This window comes from Chanodichthys erythropterus, chromosome 3 (assembly GCF_024489055.1).
Source record: "Chanodichthys erythropterus isolate Z2021 chromosome 3, ASM2448905v1, whole genome shotgun sequence".
Taxonomy (NCBI): domain Eukaryota; kingdom Metazoa; phylum Chordata; class Actinopteri; order Cypriniformes; family Xenocyprididae; genus Chanodichthys; species Chanodichthys erythropterus.
The window spans coordinates 40615255-40631190 of NC_090223.1; the positions used below are offsets into that span (position 1 = coordinate 40615255).

At 35.6% G+C, this 15936-nt stretch overlaps 1 protein-coding gene across 7 annotated transcripts in view; it reads left to right on the forward strand.

Annotated features, from left to right (window-relative positions):
* The window catches only part of thraa (thyroid hormone receptor alpha a), a 48426-nt gene that overhangs the window by 17190 nt on the left and 15300 nt on the right, over window positions 1-15936 (forward strand). For 5 of the 7 annotated variants that reach the window (XM_067382278.1, XM_067382277.1, XM_067382279.1 and 2 more), the window contains one exon: window positions 10790-11003. In XM_067382278.1, coding sequence (XP_067238379.1) covers window positions 10954-11003 — 50 coding nt within the window. In that variant the 5' untranslated portion in view covers window positions 10790-10953. Of the gene's footprint in view, window positions 1-8456; window positions 8481-10789; window positions 11004-13838; window positions 13895-15936 lie in introns of those variants that run through there. The other 2 variants (XM_067382281.1, XM_067382282.1) reach the window with 2 other exon arrangements.

Consider the following 15936-nt stretch of genomic DNA (forward strand, 5'->3'; position numbering starts at 1 on the left):
TCACCTTTACTGTGTTTATTTTTTCAGTATGGCAATTGTATCTCTTTTACTAACATTTTTTTTTTTTTTTTTTTTGTAAATAATAATGCAGATTGTAATGTATAATTGACAGGAATCCCATACTGCAATATTTCATATTCAGGAATGTGTTGAAATATACAACATGATGTGATATTTTATAATACAGAGTCTTTCTCTTTAATGCTGTAAACACCAAAGTGAACCAGTTAGTCATGTGAACTTTCACCACCAAGATTATCTCCACTTTCAAATATAAGATGGAAAACCGTATGATCATTTTTATTCAGTAAATACTAAACTGTTAAAGCTTTGACTTATTCAGTTATGCAACCACCTACAGTAATGGTTTATGTTGAGTATTATAGAGAAGAGAGTATAGTTTTCAGCTGGTCATGTGATCTCAACATGTTTGCTCCTTGAGGCGACCAGCTTCACTTAAAATAAAACATCAATGAGTCATCTCATGTTGAGCATTTGTCAAAACCTTTTAATTTCTTGATGTAAAATGAGGAAATATGCTCTTTGTCACTATTTATTGTTGTATTTAGTGCAAACTGATCTGCTCAAGCTTAATGCTGCCACCAAAATCAAGATTCTATTATTTCAAAAATCGTTTTTGCCTCTGGGGAATTATATTGCCCTTTTAAATGGCCTCAGCGTAGTTACTTTTCATGAAAAAGAATCTGCTTGTGTTACTGTGTGGTTTGCAGGAGCACTACAGTACATAGGTGATGGAACATGTTGGCTGTGAATCTGATGTTTACTGTGTAACCCAGGGTTTGTTGGGTTTTTTTTTTTTTTGGCTTGACTACATGCTCACAGTACTTCTCATGAACTGTTGGGAGATTGCCAGAGGACCTAAATTCATCTCCTGCCCATCTATATGTTGACATAGAATGTTTTGAGCATGAAACAGTCAGGTGGTTTATGTTTATATGTTTCCCTATGTTTCCCCCCATGCTATTCATTTTTTCCCCAGGACTGATAGCCCTGCTAAACCCCAGCTAACCCCAAAATCTAATGCTTAGCCGGCTGGTGCCATGGACCTCATGGACCTAATGCCTGTGTTTTGTAGACTCAGAGGGGATCAGGGGCTGTTTTAAGCACTAAATCAAACATTGGATTTGTGTTGCATTACTGCCAACAATCTGATTTGTCCTTTGCATTCTTAGCAAACAGAAACTCAATGGCAAATTTACTTTAGGGTTAGTAGGCACTCAGATCAAGTTAAGGTAAGGACATTTTCCTTTACATTGTGAAAAAAACATGTGAAAAGCTCTTACAATATTTATTCGAACTTAACATGATCCAGCTCAGACACTTAATGCAGCTCTATATATGCGTTTTCCTACACAACCCTGTAACCTGATGGAAAATAAGGCTATGCTGTGTGTGAAGGTTAACAAATTTTCTGTTTCAAATCCATTTTTAAGTCTCTCTTATGGACATCTATTATGAAACCTTATTGTAAAGTGTTACTAAATTGCAAAACCAAACGCATTATTACTGTTTTTATTATGCTTTCAAAAGACACAAGATTATTCATTATTTTATTTTGTTATTTTATAATATACAGCCATAATTTATGTTCATCTTATGCATCTTACATTAATGGTAGGGTAGAAAAAATAAAATATAAAATAAAAATCACATTTATTTCACACATACAGTCAAACCAAAAATTATTCAGACACTATTTTATATATTTTAACTAGAGTGTGAAATACACTATGGTTCATTTATGTAAGTGAGGATAGCAAAATAAACTGTGACATTATACCAAAAAAATTCTTCATACAGTGGACTACCAGTAAAACTGATACAAATTTGGGATCAAAAATTATTCAGACACTTCGACCTGACCCTGTTTTGCTGAAGTGTTATCTGACATTTTTCTGACACAGTTTAACTCTGAGATCTTGTCATATTTTATTATCGTTTTTTTTAACTATAACGAATAAACTGAGATAATGTGTGAAATGTTGAAGGTGTCTGAATAAAATTTGGTTTGACTATATATAATGTTTTATTTTTCACAGTATAAATGGGTTTAATAAATGAAAATATACCTATAGTTGCATTTATATTTAACAAGGAATCTCTCACAACAAGGGGTTCATCATTTTAAAATGTAAGGTATTCCTGTGATGGGAAAGCTAAATTTCAGTCTTCAGTGTCACATGATCCTTCAGAAATCATTCTAATATGATGATTTGATGCTCAAGAAACATTTATGATTATTATTATCAATGTTGAAAACAGTTTAATATTTACTTAATATTTTTGTGGAATATTTTTTTTTAGTATTCTTTCATGAAAAGAAAGTTTACTTTATAAATCTTGTATGGTCATTTTGATTAATTTAATGCATCCTTGTTGAATAAATATATTAATTTTACATTATTATTCAGTGATAGTATTGACCACAGTATCATAATTTTTGTTTTGAATATGACATTTTTTATTAGGAAATCCATTTGTGCAGTAGCCTATAATTCATGTCCAGTTTAATTGAATGACCTAACGATAAAGGTCAATACAAGATGCTTTTGTCATCAGATACTCAAAAGGTCACACACAACATGTTCGAATTGATTTGGTGATTTCAGCAAAAGCGTTTTAGATGTCCAATATGTCACAGCTATAGGCCCACGAGCATTTTGCAAACTTTATTATTTGACGTCATCAATTATTTTATTTATATATTCACCAGCAGTAATGATTATACCAGGGGTGTCCAAACTTGGTCCTGGAGGGTCACTGTCCTGCAGAGTTTAGCTCCAACTTTCCTCAACACCCCTGCCTGGAAGTTTCCTGTATGCCTGATAAGACCTTGATTAGCTGGTTCAGGTGTGTTTAATTGGGGTTGGAGCTAAACTCTGCAGGACAGTGGCTCTCCAGGAGCAGGATTGGACAAATTGTTTTCACCATTTGCTGTGCAATTAAAATCTTAAAGCATGCAAAAGGTCCCACTGGGCTTTCTGATATGGCGTGACTGGAGGCCATGAGGTGATTCACAGTGGATGCGTACTGCAGTTGTCAGTGTCTCATTCACTAACTGCTTGTCAGCTCTGCTCTGCGCTAGCAAGTTAATTAATCACAATGTAATGGATAAATTGAATTTGTGTGAAAATCTTCATCTTGCTCATCACATTGCCTTCTTGTGAATCTTACATGCTGCTCTGACTCATGCAAGTGTTCCGGTGCTCACAGTCACTGTGGAGAGACACACACAGTTACTATTGACACATGGAAAGGACGGAGCACACATTTCATTCATTTGCTTTCAACCCGTCTTGACCTCAGCTGTCTGTACCTGACATAATCATTCTGCAACATCAATATTCAGTTCTTCACTTGTTGTTGAGGGCTGAATAGGACTGTTACCACGGTAACAAGCAGTGAATTATCTGAATGTTTAAGAAGGCCTTGTCAAGGCTAAATGACTCCTTCTTTAAGGCTTTCACACTGCAATTGTTTTCATTGGATCCAGGATTATTAAAAGTTTCTCTTTTTTTACAGAAGAATACTGTTTACATAATCAGTTTATTTAATAATGTCAATTTAACCATTAAGGAACATGCTCACAAATACCCCTTAAATGCTGGCCAATTAGATTTAGATTTGAGGCACTTAAGAAATGCTCTTATCTAATGCAACTTAATATAAGTGCCTTAGTTTAACATGTAAAACTGCCATGCTGAACAGATGGCTGTCATCATGTGTATGCTTCATCTCCTGGTAGGCTGATATGTAAAGTAAAAGCTAAAGACTTCAGCAGATCAGAATCAAAGATTCTGTTTTGCCATTGTCTACCATAAGATACAGTGTTTGTTTAAAATAATATCCCGTAACTGAGGATTTTGGTGGTTACATGGCACAATACATGGCTCAGGTTTAGGGAATTCCCCCTGCCTACACAGCAAACTCTCCAGAGTTAAATCAACTCTGCTCAGAGAACATATGGTCCCTCTCTTGTGTTTCTCTTCAGTGATTCTGCTTGTTAACAGCAGGTGTTCATCACTAATGCTCAATCATCACTTATTTATCTCATTAACTTTAACTCTGCTTCAATTTTATTTTAACACTATATAGAGAGGGACCATATGTACTCTGAGCAGAGATGATTTAACTCTGGGGATTTTGCTGTGTACTTTCTGGAAGTGTCTTCTCAGGAGTGTCTCAAAGAATGTCTGAAGCAGTTTGGTCTCATTTTGTCTGCTTTTGTAAATCTAGAAACTACATTTTTATTTTTATTTAGTACCAATTTCTTCATGCCACAGTTTTTGAGGTGTCTCAAATAGGGCTGAAACGATTCATCGAGTTACTCGATTAACTCGATTACAAAAATTCCTTGAGGCAAAAACTCTGCCTTGAAGCCTCGTTAAATGCCTATGACGCGCACTATACGCGCAGGGATCTGATTCACCAGGACCGTTGTTCAGTGTTCAGGAAGCACACCATAGCGTGTGACATTTAGAATTTAGTTGGCGCGATGGCGGAGAGTAAAGATATGATGTTTAGCTTTGATGTTTTTAAGTAGTAAACGTTCAATTGTAAGAGAATATAGCCTAAAAAAAAGAACCCCTTCACACACACACGCATGCACCCTCGTCTCTCTCACGCAGCAGTCAGACCAATCGCGGCAATGCATCATATATGCTTTAACTTTTTATGTAGCCACGCAACAATAATTTCAGCATGCATTCACTGTATACACAGGGACGTGTACGCGATTTTTCGAACGGATGCTTCACCTAAAATGCACCGCAAATGCAAGTGATGCAAGCCAAATGCAGCGTTCTATTGAAAATGATTGTATGTAGGCTATTTCTGCCGTACCAAACTGCAATGAAGCAACTGGTCTGACTGGGGCGTCACTCTTCCTCACACACGGCATGTGTTTTTGTTCACAGGTGGGTAATTTGCAAAAGGTGCAATCCTTTTTTTGTAATGTTGTATTAAGACGACAAAACTAAGGCCAAATGGCCTTTACTATTTAAGTTTGTATTCATAGTTTTACATGTTATACATGTTTTACAGTAAGTTGACTTAACTGTATTGTTATATAATTGTTGGCACTGGCACTTATAAACACTAAATGGGTAAAAATTGCAACAAATAGGCTTAGTTTTGGAGCCAAATGTTGGAGTTGCAATCAATACCTCTGTTTTTTTTAGAAATAAAAGCCAAATGCTTCATCATTTTACAGCCACATCATTTTCGCCTTGCATTATTTGTTTTGGTTGTTTAAAAAAAAAAAATCCGATTAATCGATCGATTAAGTGGTAGATTAATCGATTACAAAAAGAATCGATAGCTGCAGCCCTAGTCTCAAATTATTTAGTTCTAACCACACAGGAAACTAAACCTACTTTTACAACTTTTTGTTGCTTTTTCTTCCTAAAAAGCACAAGCTTGTACATATGATATCCATCACACTTTGTGTCTGACTACCTCCTCATTTATGGTTCATCTTTGCCCATGTGATGTATTCTGGGACATGTAATTTTAAACATGACCTCAAGAGAACTGTGTCGGTGCGAATCATGATTCTACCACATAATCCTTTGAATTTACTCTTTTGTGGGCCATTAACTTATAGGATTGTCTTTAGTTGCAGAGGGGAAACATTTTCAAATAGATTGTCTCATCTTCCATCACCTGTGAAAGACTCATCCCTCATTTGTCCTTGTCCTGTCCTTTTCCTTTTGAGTGGGAAAGACCCAGTCTCATAATCAGTATTTTCTTTTCTTTTTTTTATTATTATAACACAACACCGTGGTACTGGTATCTCATAACAGCACATACAGCTATATAAGCCATATCATCATCATACAATCTTTGGATGTACATGTTCGTACATAGGCATATAAAATGCAAAAACAAAATAATAATAATAAAAATAATACAATAACAGGGTTATTTTATAGACCAAAAATTAAAAGGATATATCAGTCACTGAACATCTTCCAGAAAGTTCCACAAAGAAGACCAAGTGCTCCAAAAAACATTTGATCTTTGATGCAGATCGCAAGTTAGTTTTTCCAGAGGTAAAAGAGTAGCGGCCTGACTTATCCACATATTAACTGAGGGTATCTGAGGAGTTGACCATAGTAATAATATAAATTTTTTCGCCAAATATATACAAAAGTTCAGTACACTTTCTTTGTCATAGTCAAGGCACAGACCAGCTTTACAGTTCAGAAGGTAAACATTTGGAGATAATGCAAAAGTCTTTCCAATAATCTTTTGAATAATCTTATGGATCTCTTTCCAGTAACCTTTGATTTTATCACAATCCCAAAACACATGCATCACTGTGCCAATGTCTGTCCTACATTTGAAACATAATTGAGAAGAATTGGGGAATATTTTATGAAGGTGAACTGGATAAATTTATAATTTTGTTCGAGGGCTGAAATTGAGACACCTTTAGGGAAAACACATGTACAAACAGACAACCACTCCTCATTACTAAAATTTGATCCCAAGTCCTTTTCCCATATCACCCTCAGAGAGTCAAAAGTTGAAGGACCAACATTAGATATAGCAGAGCAGAGCACATAACTCCGAGATCTTCTTCTGAAGAGTAAAAGAAGAGAGAAGCTGTTTTTCCACTTCAGTAAGATCAAATCGTATATTACCTTCTTTTGAGTATGACTCTAAAAAGTGCCATAATTGAAGAAATTTGTAAAAATCATTACTGGGCAGGTTAAATTCCTCCTTTAATGACTGGAATGACCTCATGTGACCATTATCAAATAAGTGGCCAAACTCAGACACTCCTCTGAACCTCCAGGACAGAAGACCAGTATTCTGTACGGTTGGGGGGAGATCAGGATTGAGTGCGATTGGAGACTTAAAAGATATCTTATTTGGAATAACTAAATATTTCTTAATATCCTTCCAAACCAAAAGAGTATTTGACACAGTGAAAATATTAGTCAGAGATTCAATTTTTTGTATATTATGAATAAATGGCAGTGAGCATAACAGTCTAGGAAAGCATCTTGAATATTCAATATAATCAGTATTTTTGAATGAGCTTTTTTTGGTTAAGTGCTTGAAAATAGCCACAGAAAGAAGAAGAGCATTAAACAACCTCTTAAATTATATTTGAAAAATCTGCAACATCGCTGTCATGGTTTTTAGCTTTTCAACTACTGTAGCTAGACAATTTGTCCAGATACGCATTTCGTGACTAATACCTACAATATTATATTGAAAGAAACAGACTCGGCACTCAAGGCACTTGTTTGGGTTTCTGTTATTTAATTCTAAACATGCGTTGCTGGTTTCCTGTTTCTGCCAGGTTTATTTCCCCAGCATTGACAATAAATGAGAGATGGAAAGTAGCGGTCCTCTTCACCAGGAAGGGAATGAGAGAGGTCAATTTTGTTTTTCAAAACTAGTCATTTTCTTGGCATCCCATGAGTCCTCTTCTGCCAAAATGTGTTTTAGCCATATGGACTGTGTGCATGAGCTGTATACAAATGTATGTCTTCTGTCTGTAATTGAATGAGTTCAGAAAACATTGGAATTAAGCTGCTTTCTACTTAAATTTTTACTGATTTTACAAATAGCCACTTAGCTGACAAATTAGTAAATTGTGGTTATCTGAATCACTAATACTGTTTTATTTGAGTTGTTTCTGAATGATCTGCGGATGTTCAAGGCTCTATGGTTGCAACAATCACATTTAAAGAACAGATTTCCTGAGGGAAGGTTATGTATGTGTCTGTGACCAAGGCTGCTGCAATGCCTATGTAAACACACACAATCAGATTGTTCCATTTGAGTGACAATAGAAGCTATTGACCAGAACTATTGAATTAGAAAAGTGGAACTACAGTAGATTGTTGAATAAAATCAGTTAAAATGTCTGTTTAATATCAACCAGAAGAACAGTCAGATACTACAGCAAAGAAAGAAAGCTCTCTCTATGAGTATAAGAGATCTTAAACCTGTACTAAACTTATATGTATACAAAAAATGGCAAATGGAATGGGGCAAGTATTAATAATAAGCTATATGAAGTCAATCATAAATTGGATTTGTTTTTTACAAGTTATCTTTTGAGTGTAGACATGACCAGACTGTTTACACAAGGTGACAAATTGGTCATTCCAGACTTGCTCCTTTATTTTTATTGAAAGGTGATGCAACACCAACATGTCATTTTTGTCAGACTCCTCTGTCTATAAAACATATTTTGTTGGAATATTCTGCTTTAAATGCCACTAGGCAATGTTTTTATTCAGAAAGTTGTCTAATGGTTTATCTAAACGTTTCACTGGGAATAATCCTAATTGTTTTATCAAATTATGGAATGAAAAATCTTATATAATGTTTGTTAGAATGATGTGAGTTGTTTGGCGGAATAGATCTACTAAGCTGCTGCTGCTGTTACGGGACTTGCTACTGCCAGTACATAAACAACATGCTGTTGTGAGCAAGTAAGACATGCTGCTGCTGCTGCTGCTGCTGTACAATATAGCGTACATGAATTACCCATAGCAGATCTATACAGGTGGAGCTGGGGAAGGTGGAGGGTTTCTGAAAGCACTGTGCTGACCAAGTATTTGAAGGTTGAGCAGCGAACTCATTGGCTACCGATACAGCAGGAACCAATCAGTGGTGCCCCATAAAGAACAATCTGATTGAAAGCAGATTGAGTTAAGGACCTATCAGTCTGTAGCATCCAGAGTTTTATGAAAGAACTTTGTATGTATGTGTGTTTACTACACTGTAAACCCGAACAGTACTACTAACTTATAAAGATTGAGTACACTGCAATTAAAGTCTGTTTAATCATTGATGCAACTTAAAACAATTACATTTTCTGAACGAGTTTAGTTTTATTTTTGTGTAGCTCAACATTTTTGAGTAAACCCTTATACTTAAATTATTATTTTTAAGTTTACCGAGCAATAAAAAAGTGTCGTCATCCATGTCACGTCGTTGCCGACATTACCAATGTTATCCTAAGAGTCCATTCAACATTAAACTGAGATGCAGCAGATTTCAAGTTCTCCGCATGCTTTGGGTCACACTCTGTAAGGGAGAATAAATGTTGAAATTGAGTGTTATTTTGTGTTTTTGCAAAAGATTAATACAGGGGAATATTTTTTATTGTTTAATGTTCTGTTATTTTGGTATTTAAATGAGTTTCTGTAATTTTTAAATTTTGTAGTGTTACCATCGTGGTGAAGAGTAGTGCCTGTGGTTAGGTTGAGAATGGGCTATGAAACTTCAAGGCTATAAATACTGCATGTTGATTAACAGTTAATGCAAGTAAATAGTGTTAATCTCTTTGATAATTACGTTAGCGCATGCTGGTGTGTTGTTGCTAACTAACACTTAGCCGTAAAGATTAGGTGTAAGTTTATTCAATACTTCAATTAAATTGTAATTACTGAATTTAGGTAGTATAAAATATATTTTTTTTAGGTTCTACTAAAATATTCTTTGAGTTGTTTGCTTAAATGTTTTGAGTATTCTGAACTTGGATTGGATTTTACAACCACTGCATCAAAATAATTCATTTAGGAGGTCAAAAGTTGTAGAAGCTCATAAATCATGTACAGTTCTAAGGTCTGGAGAGAAACGAATCAGTTGAGTTTGTGGCAAAACCTTTTACAGTGCTTTTACTGCATATGTTAATATGCAGTAATGCGTTAAAGTATGTAATGTGTTAAAGTAAGTAGTAATAATATGTTAAAGTAGAACTGAAATGACATTCATTACAAGATGATTAGTTAAAACATTTCAAATTCACCTGCAGACTATTTTTCCAGTCATTAATTTTGTCATTGAGGAATTCTTAAAAATACTGTGTAAAAAATCTCATCCCGATCTCGTCAACTCAATCTCGTGTCTCGTCTCATCTCGTCTCTTGAGCCAACTGTCTCATCACATCCCTAGTGTTTAAGTATATATTTTGATTAGCTTATATTTATATTAGATACAACTTTTTGTATGTTAAAGGCTCTGTACCAGGCCCAAAAAGTGCTTGCTGAAAAATCAGATTATCTTTAGTTTTTCTTTTGTAGATTTTAGTTGGACCCTCAAATTGACCAGTCAGAAGCCAGAATCTATAAAATTAAAGAGATTCATCAGGTAATCGTGTTTGTGTTCAGGGGACTCCTCATGTCTGATCTTGTTTAGGGTACCATGTGAGTCATGACATCGTACATCACACTTAAAGGTGTGACATAAGGCGATAATGCATGTCAGTCCAATGAAAGAGACATCCTTCACAAACAAAATCTCTAAAATCTTTTTTTAAAAAGGGGTAAATCAATCCCAAGATGGTATGAACTGCTAAAATATTAAATACTAAGGTCAGCCATTATGGAATAACCCAGTTCAGCTTTCCTATAATTAGACAGAGGCTGAGTGGTTGCCTTGGAAATGACAGAGTTATTGACCTTGCACAATGAAGCCATATCAGCTTCAGAGCAGGAATGGAAAAATAACACCCAGGCGTGAGGGATATGCATTTATCATTTGGCCTTTTCTCTCTAATGAGAGCGGCTTGGCCTGGGGGTGAGAGTTCAGACATGATGATCTCATGCGCATGTGCACCACCATGTGTTGAAACTGAGTCACAGCTGCTTTACAAATGAAGTTTGGTTCAGCCTCTAGAGGACAGAAGCAGGTATCATGTAGAGGATTTGATTCGAGAAATTCACTGTTTGATTCTCTTTGTGCATGAACTGTTTATTACATAATTTAAGATGAATTATGTTTTTCTCTCAAACAGGTATAAAGGCGTTTGATTCAGAGCCAGAAATACATTCGGGGTATGTCACCATGACCCGTCCTATAGCAGTTGACTGATACTGACCCTGCATATGCTGAGCAAAGCGGCGAAGGTCGGGTCCGCCTCAGTCTCATGTGATTGGATGCTGGATGGAATCAAGGTGAATGGAACACAAAGAGCAGGAGCTTAACCTGCCAGAGGGAGATGAGACACGGTGAGTTATCCTGTGTGTGAGCTTTTGCCATTTTTAAAATATGTTAGCTCTTAAAGGGATAGTTCCCCCTCCAAAAAAATTCAACAGTCATCAATTATTCATGCTGTCGTTCCAAATCTGAATAACTTTTATTTTTCTTCTGTGGAACATAAAGAAAGAGAATCATTTTGAGAAATATCTCAGTGTCACGAAACTGTTTGGTCACAAACATTCTTCAGAGTATCTCCTTTTGTGTTCCACAGAAGAAAGTCTTACAGGTTTGGAATGATATGAGGGTGAGTAAATGATGACAGAATTTAAATTTTTGGCCGAACTACCCCTGATTTACTAATTGGCTGATATTTGTCCAGTTTGAGATGACCAGTAACCGTGTCTGCTTCATTGATTAACAGAAGAATTAGATCCTAGTGGAAAAAAAATGTACTTCATTAAAAATATAAATTAAATTTATTTATTTTTTTTACATTTTCTTTTGATGAACCATGAGTATTTTTTGAAATAATGAGTTGACTGTACAAAATCCAGCATATTACACTTAAAACTTACCAAACAAATAAAAAAGTTTTTTGCGCTATTATTTTAGGTCACTAATCAAGCACAATTTTTTGTATTTTTTACATTCTTAAATTCATGTAGTAAAACTTTTCACTCAAACTGTTATGCTGAATGATACATGAATATTAATAAAAAATAAAAATAAATAATATATGATAAATTCTAAATGAATAATAATTATTATATTTTTATATCATAAATAGAGTTTTTAATGATAAAGATTATAATCAAATTGTCAGTTATTATCAAATACTCTAATTGTTACACATTACTACATAAATGGACATGAAATATTGATTTGAGTTGAAATTATTTTATTATGTGAGATGAAGGAGGCTGCGGAGTGATAAGAGAGACATAAAACTAGATTGACTGTAAGGTACAATGGTCAATAATAGAGTGTAGCTTAATTATACAAACATATCTGGCTGTTCAATGCTTTGACAGAACAAACAGAATCAAGTATATAATAAATTCAGTCATCAACATTAATATGTTTAAGCGCATTACAGCACAGGAAGCAGTACGTATTAACCTAAACGAATGTGACTGTTATCCAGTGTGCCTGTTGATTCATCCAAATGTGTGAAGTGTTTTACGAGTAGATGATACGATTAGATGAGGAATAAGACAAATAGAGAGTGAGATTAGAGTGCAGAAGAGAGAGATGTACTGAAGGCAGATGGGGCCACTGTGTAGCAAGGGACAATTCAGGACACTGAATCATTACGACAGTCGGTGGATTGTCTCTGACCAATGTTTCACTGAGGCAGTGTCTATGTGTGTGTGTGTGTGTGTGTGTTTGAAGCGTTCAAGCACGTGTCTCTCACATGTGCTGCCTCATGGTCTCGCCCTCCCCCCAGACTTTCAGTACTGCATGCACACAACCGCACACACTCTCACACACAGTTTTATGGCCCTGTGGGTCAGTTGTGGGATTATTATGCAGCTAGAGAACTTTCAGATGGTTCCCTGAAAGGCAGATTTGTCCTGCGCCCTGCATCGCCTTGACCCGCCATTTAATTATGCCTCTATAATTTGATTAGCAGAAAGCATGCGTGAGTGAGCATTTAACAGCTTATTCACTCTGAGTGTGCACGTTCATCTCTTAGCGTCTCAGCTCCTCTCTCCTTGGAAGCATGTGTGGGAATTAAAAAGGACGAAGTGGAACTTTGACATCCACCCGTGGACTTCGCTTGGATGATGTGTCATTGGCTCACGTGTAGCTTTAGCCATGAGACAGAAACTCTCATTTTTTACTTGTTCACATTCGCAACCAAAGTAGTGTAGCATGTCTGTCAATTATTTATATATATATATATATATATATATATATATATATGGATGTGTGTAAATATGCTTTAAGGTCCTAAAGTGCAGTGATTAAAATTTTTCAAAATTGTAGATCTTAAAAAAAAATTGTTTAAATTGTAAAAAAATATTTTATATCCAAGATTTCCACTCTGTATTTATATACATAAATATAAAACATTTTTTTTATTATTATTATTATTAAATAAATGTTATGGCGTACATTTTTGTACTTTTTACATTCTCATATTCATGTTAATAAAATATTTCACTGAAATTGTTATTGTGATACAACAACAATATAATATTGCGTTATAATAAACGCAATAAATGAAAAAATAATAACAATAATTACCATATTACCAATTACTGTTATTATTATACAAACAAAAATGTATAATAATAATAATACTTTTATTTAGTAACTAATAATTTTGATTATTATTATCAACATTATTATTAATAATGAATAATGCAAAATATTAGTATTTTCACTTGTGGTCTCAGTATTTTGAACTCCTCTGTATACCTGGCATATTTTTTTGCATGCAATTGAAACACTAAAGATGGATGACGCTGTGTTCAGCTCTAACATAGTTCTATTGATGATTTATGCATGAATGTATTAATATTCTAGAAACTCTGCTGAATATTAGTATTTGGTATTTGGAGTATCTGCAAATGACTACACTGTAGCAGTCTATATTTAGCTAAAGACAGATGACAGAGGGTCTTTTGCTTCATTGCGTATGATTTTGTCAGACAGAAACATTGAGAGAGTGAAGAGGAAGATGAGAGCTGAGGGTAAATGATGGAAGAGAGGTGGGGCTCACGGGGCTGATGCACACGAGCTGTGGCAGGAGGTGTGTGTGTGTGTGGAAGGAGAGAGGGATGGGATGGGGTTGGTGAGAGAAGTGTCATCCTACCAGCACAGAGTCCCTTTTACTGCAGATAGATTGCTGACAGCTTGGCAAGAGGAGGGAGACGGCAATCATGCACATTTTACAGCACTATTATGTCAACAGGTTAGAATATAAATGTTCTTTCTCCATCCATCCCATTCCTTCTGTTTGTTCAGTTGTGTCTGTTGATGTGCGGGCAGAGTGTCAGTATGACTTAATACTTAATCCCGTCCGAGAGGGAAGAGAGAAAATATTTAAAAGGTCTTTGCATTACTGTCAGTGTTTGTGAGTGTGTGTGTTTTAATGAAACTAAAATCCCACATGTGACACTACTGATGATGTTTGAATATATTGCATTTGATTATAAGTTTTTGTTTTTTTTTTCAGTTTCAGTTATTTGCAACATTTAAAGTTGTTGTTGTTGTTGGCATTGAGTTCACTAGATTGTCATGTTTTGGTCATTTGTAATGTAATACATCTTCATGCAGTATATGAATAATGTAACAATATTGTATCGTCATAATTATTATGTTGAGTGATATGGATACTATGGACGTTGATGTGTTCAGCTCTATATACACAAGCATTACCTCACATGAACTGGACTGTGTGCTAGTTCTTGGAGGTGTGTCGGGTTCATTTGCTGTACGCTGCTACAGAGTTCATAACCTCCACATGTAGACAGGGACATTTGTTGTTGTTCACTACCAACTGAGGTTGAAAGAGCTGCTTATATATTTCAGTGGGGTTTTGGAGTCATAAGGGTAGTCACATGAATTTAAAACTTGAAACCGGTTTGTGGTTTTATCAATTGCTGTTCTTTCAGTTTTACAAACGTGATTCAACACTGTTGACAGACAAATTATGTCAGTCAGCTGAAGTGGTTAATGCAGTATGAAATTATTTTAAAACAGTGCCACCGCATGGTCACCACATGTATTTATTTTTCCCACTTAGTTAAAGGGATGATTCACCCAAAAATTCACCCAGTTCAGTTCTGTCATCATTTACTCACCCTCATGTTGTTGTAACCCTGTATTCTTCTTCTTCTTTTTTTTTCTTTCTTTCCGTGCAACATAAGAGAATATTTTTTGAAGAATGTTGGTAACCAAACAATTTTTGTCCCCGTTGACTTCCACTCTATGGGGGAAAAAAAACACATTTTTCAAAAAATCTTACTTTAGTCCACAGAAGAAAGAAAGTTATACAGGTTTGGAACAACATGAGTGTGAGTAAATTATGACAGAATTAACATTTTTGGGTGAACTCTTCTTTTAAAGGTGAAGTGTTTAAATTTATTGTTAAAACACTTTGTCCTATCTGAGCTTAATATGCAGAAACAACTGTAGAAAGCCATTCATAAGTTGATTAACATCATCTCTCAGATAGGGCGGGGCGATATATCCCATGCGATTGTCACGCGCATTTCGTCAGTAAAGCCGGTTCCCTGATTACCGCTAAATCGCCATCACCTGCTTTCAAATGGAGCGCCATTTAATAGACAGAGCCGTAGTTCACTGACAAGCTACTCAATATCGCGTTCATTATCGAAGGCGATTCATCTGCTATAATGAACGCGATATTGAGTGGCTTGTCAGTGAACTACGGTTCTGTCTATTAAATGGCGCTCCATTTGAAAGCAGGTGATGGCGATTTAGCGGTAATCAGGGAACCGGCTTTACTGACGAAATGCGCGTGACAATCGCATGCGATATATCGCCCAGCCCTACTCTCAGAACATTACTGTGTTTTTTTAACAATCTAACTAGTACAGATGTCTTCAACCTTACTTCTGGGGACCAACTTACAGGACTTGCTACTGCCAATACATACACGACAACCTGTTGTGAGCAAGTAAGACTTGCTGCTGCTGTACAATATAGCGTACATGAATTACCCATAGCAGATCTGTACAGGTGGAGCTGGGGAAGGTGGAGCGTTTCTGAAAGCGCTGAAACAGCTATAGTAAATGCTGACCAAGCTTTTAAAGGTTAAGCAGCGAACTCATTGGCTACTGATACAGCAAGAACCAATCAGTGGTGCCCTATAGAGAACAATCTGATTGCAAGCAGATTGAGTTAATGACTAAGGATCAGCCTGTGCCATCTAGAGTTTCATGACAGAACTTTGTATTGTATCAAACCAATGGTGTGAATTCGTTGCGA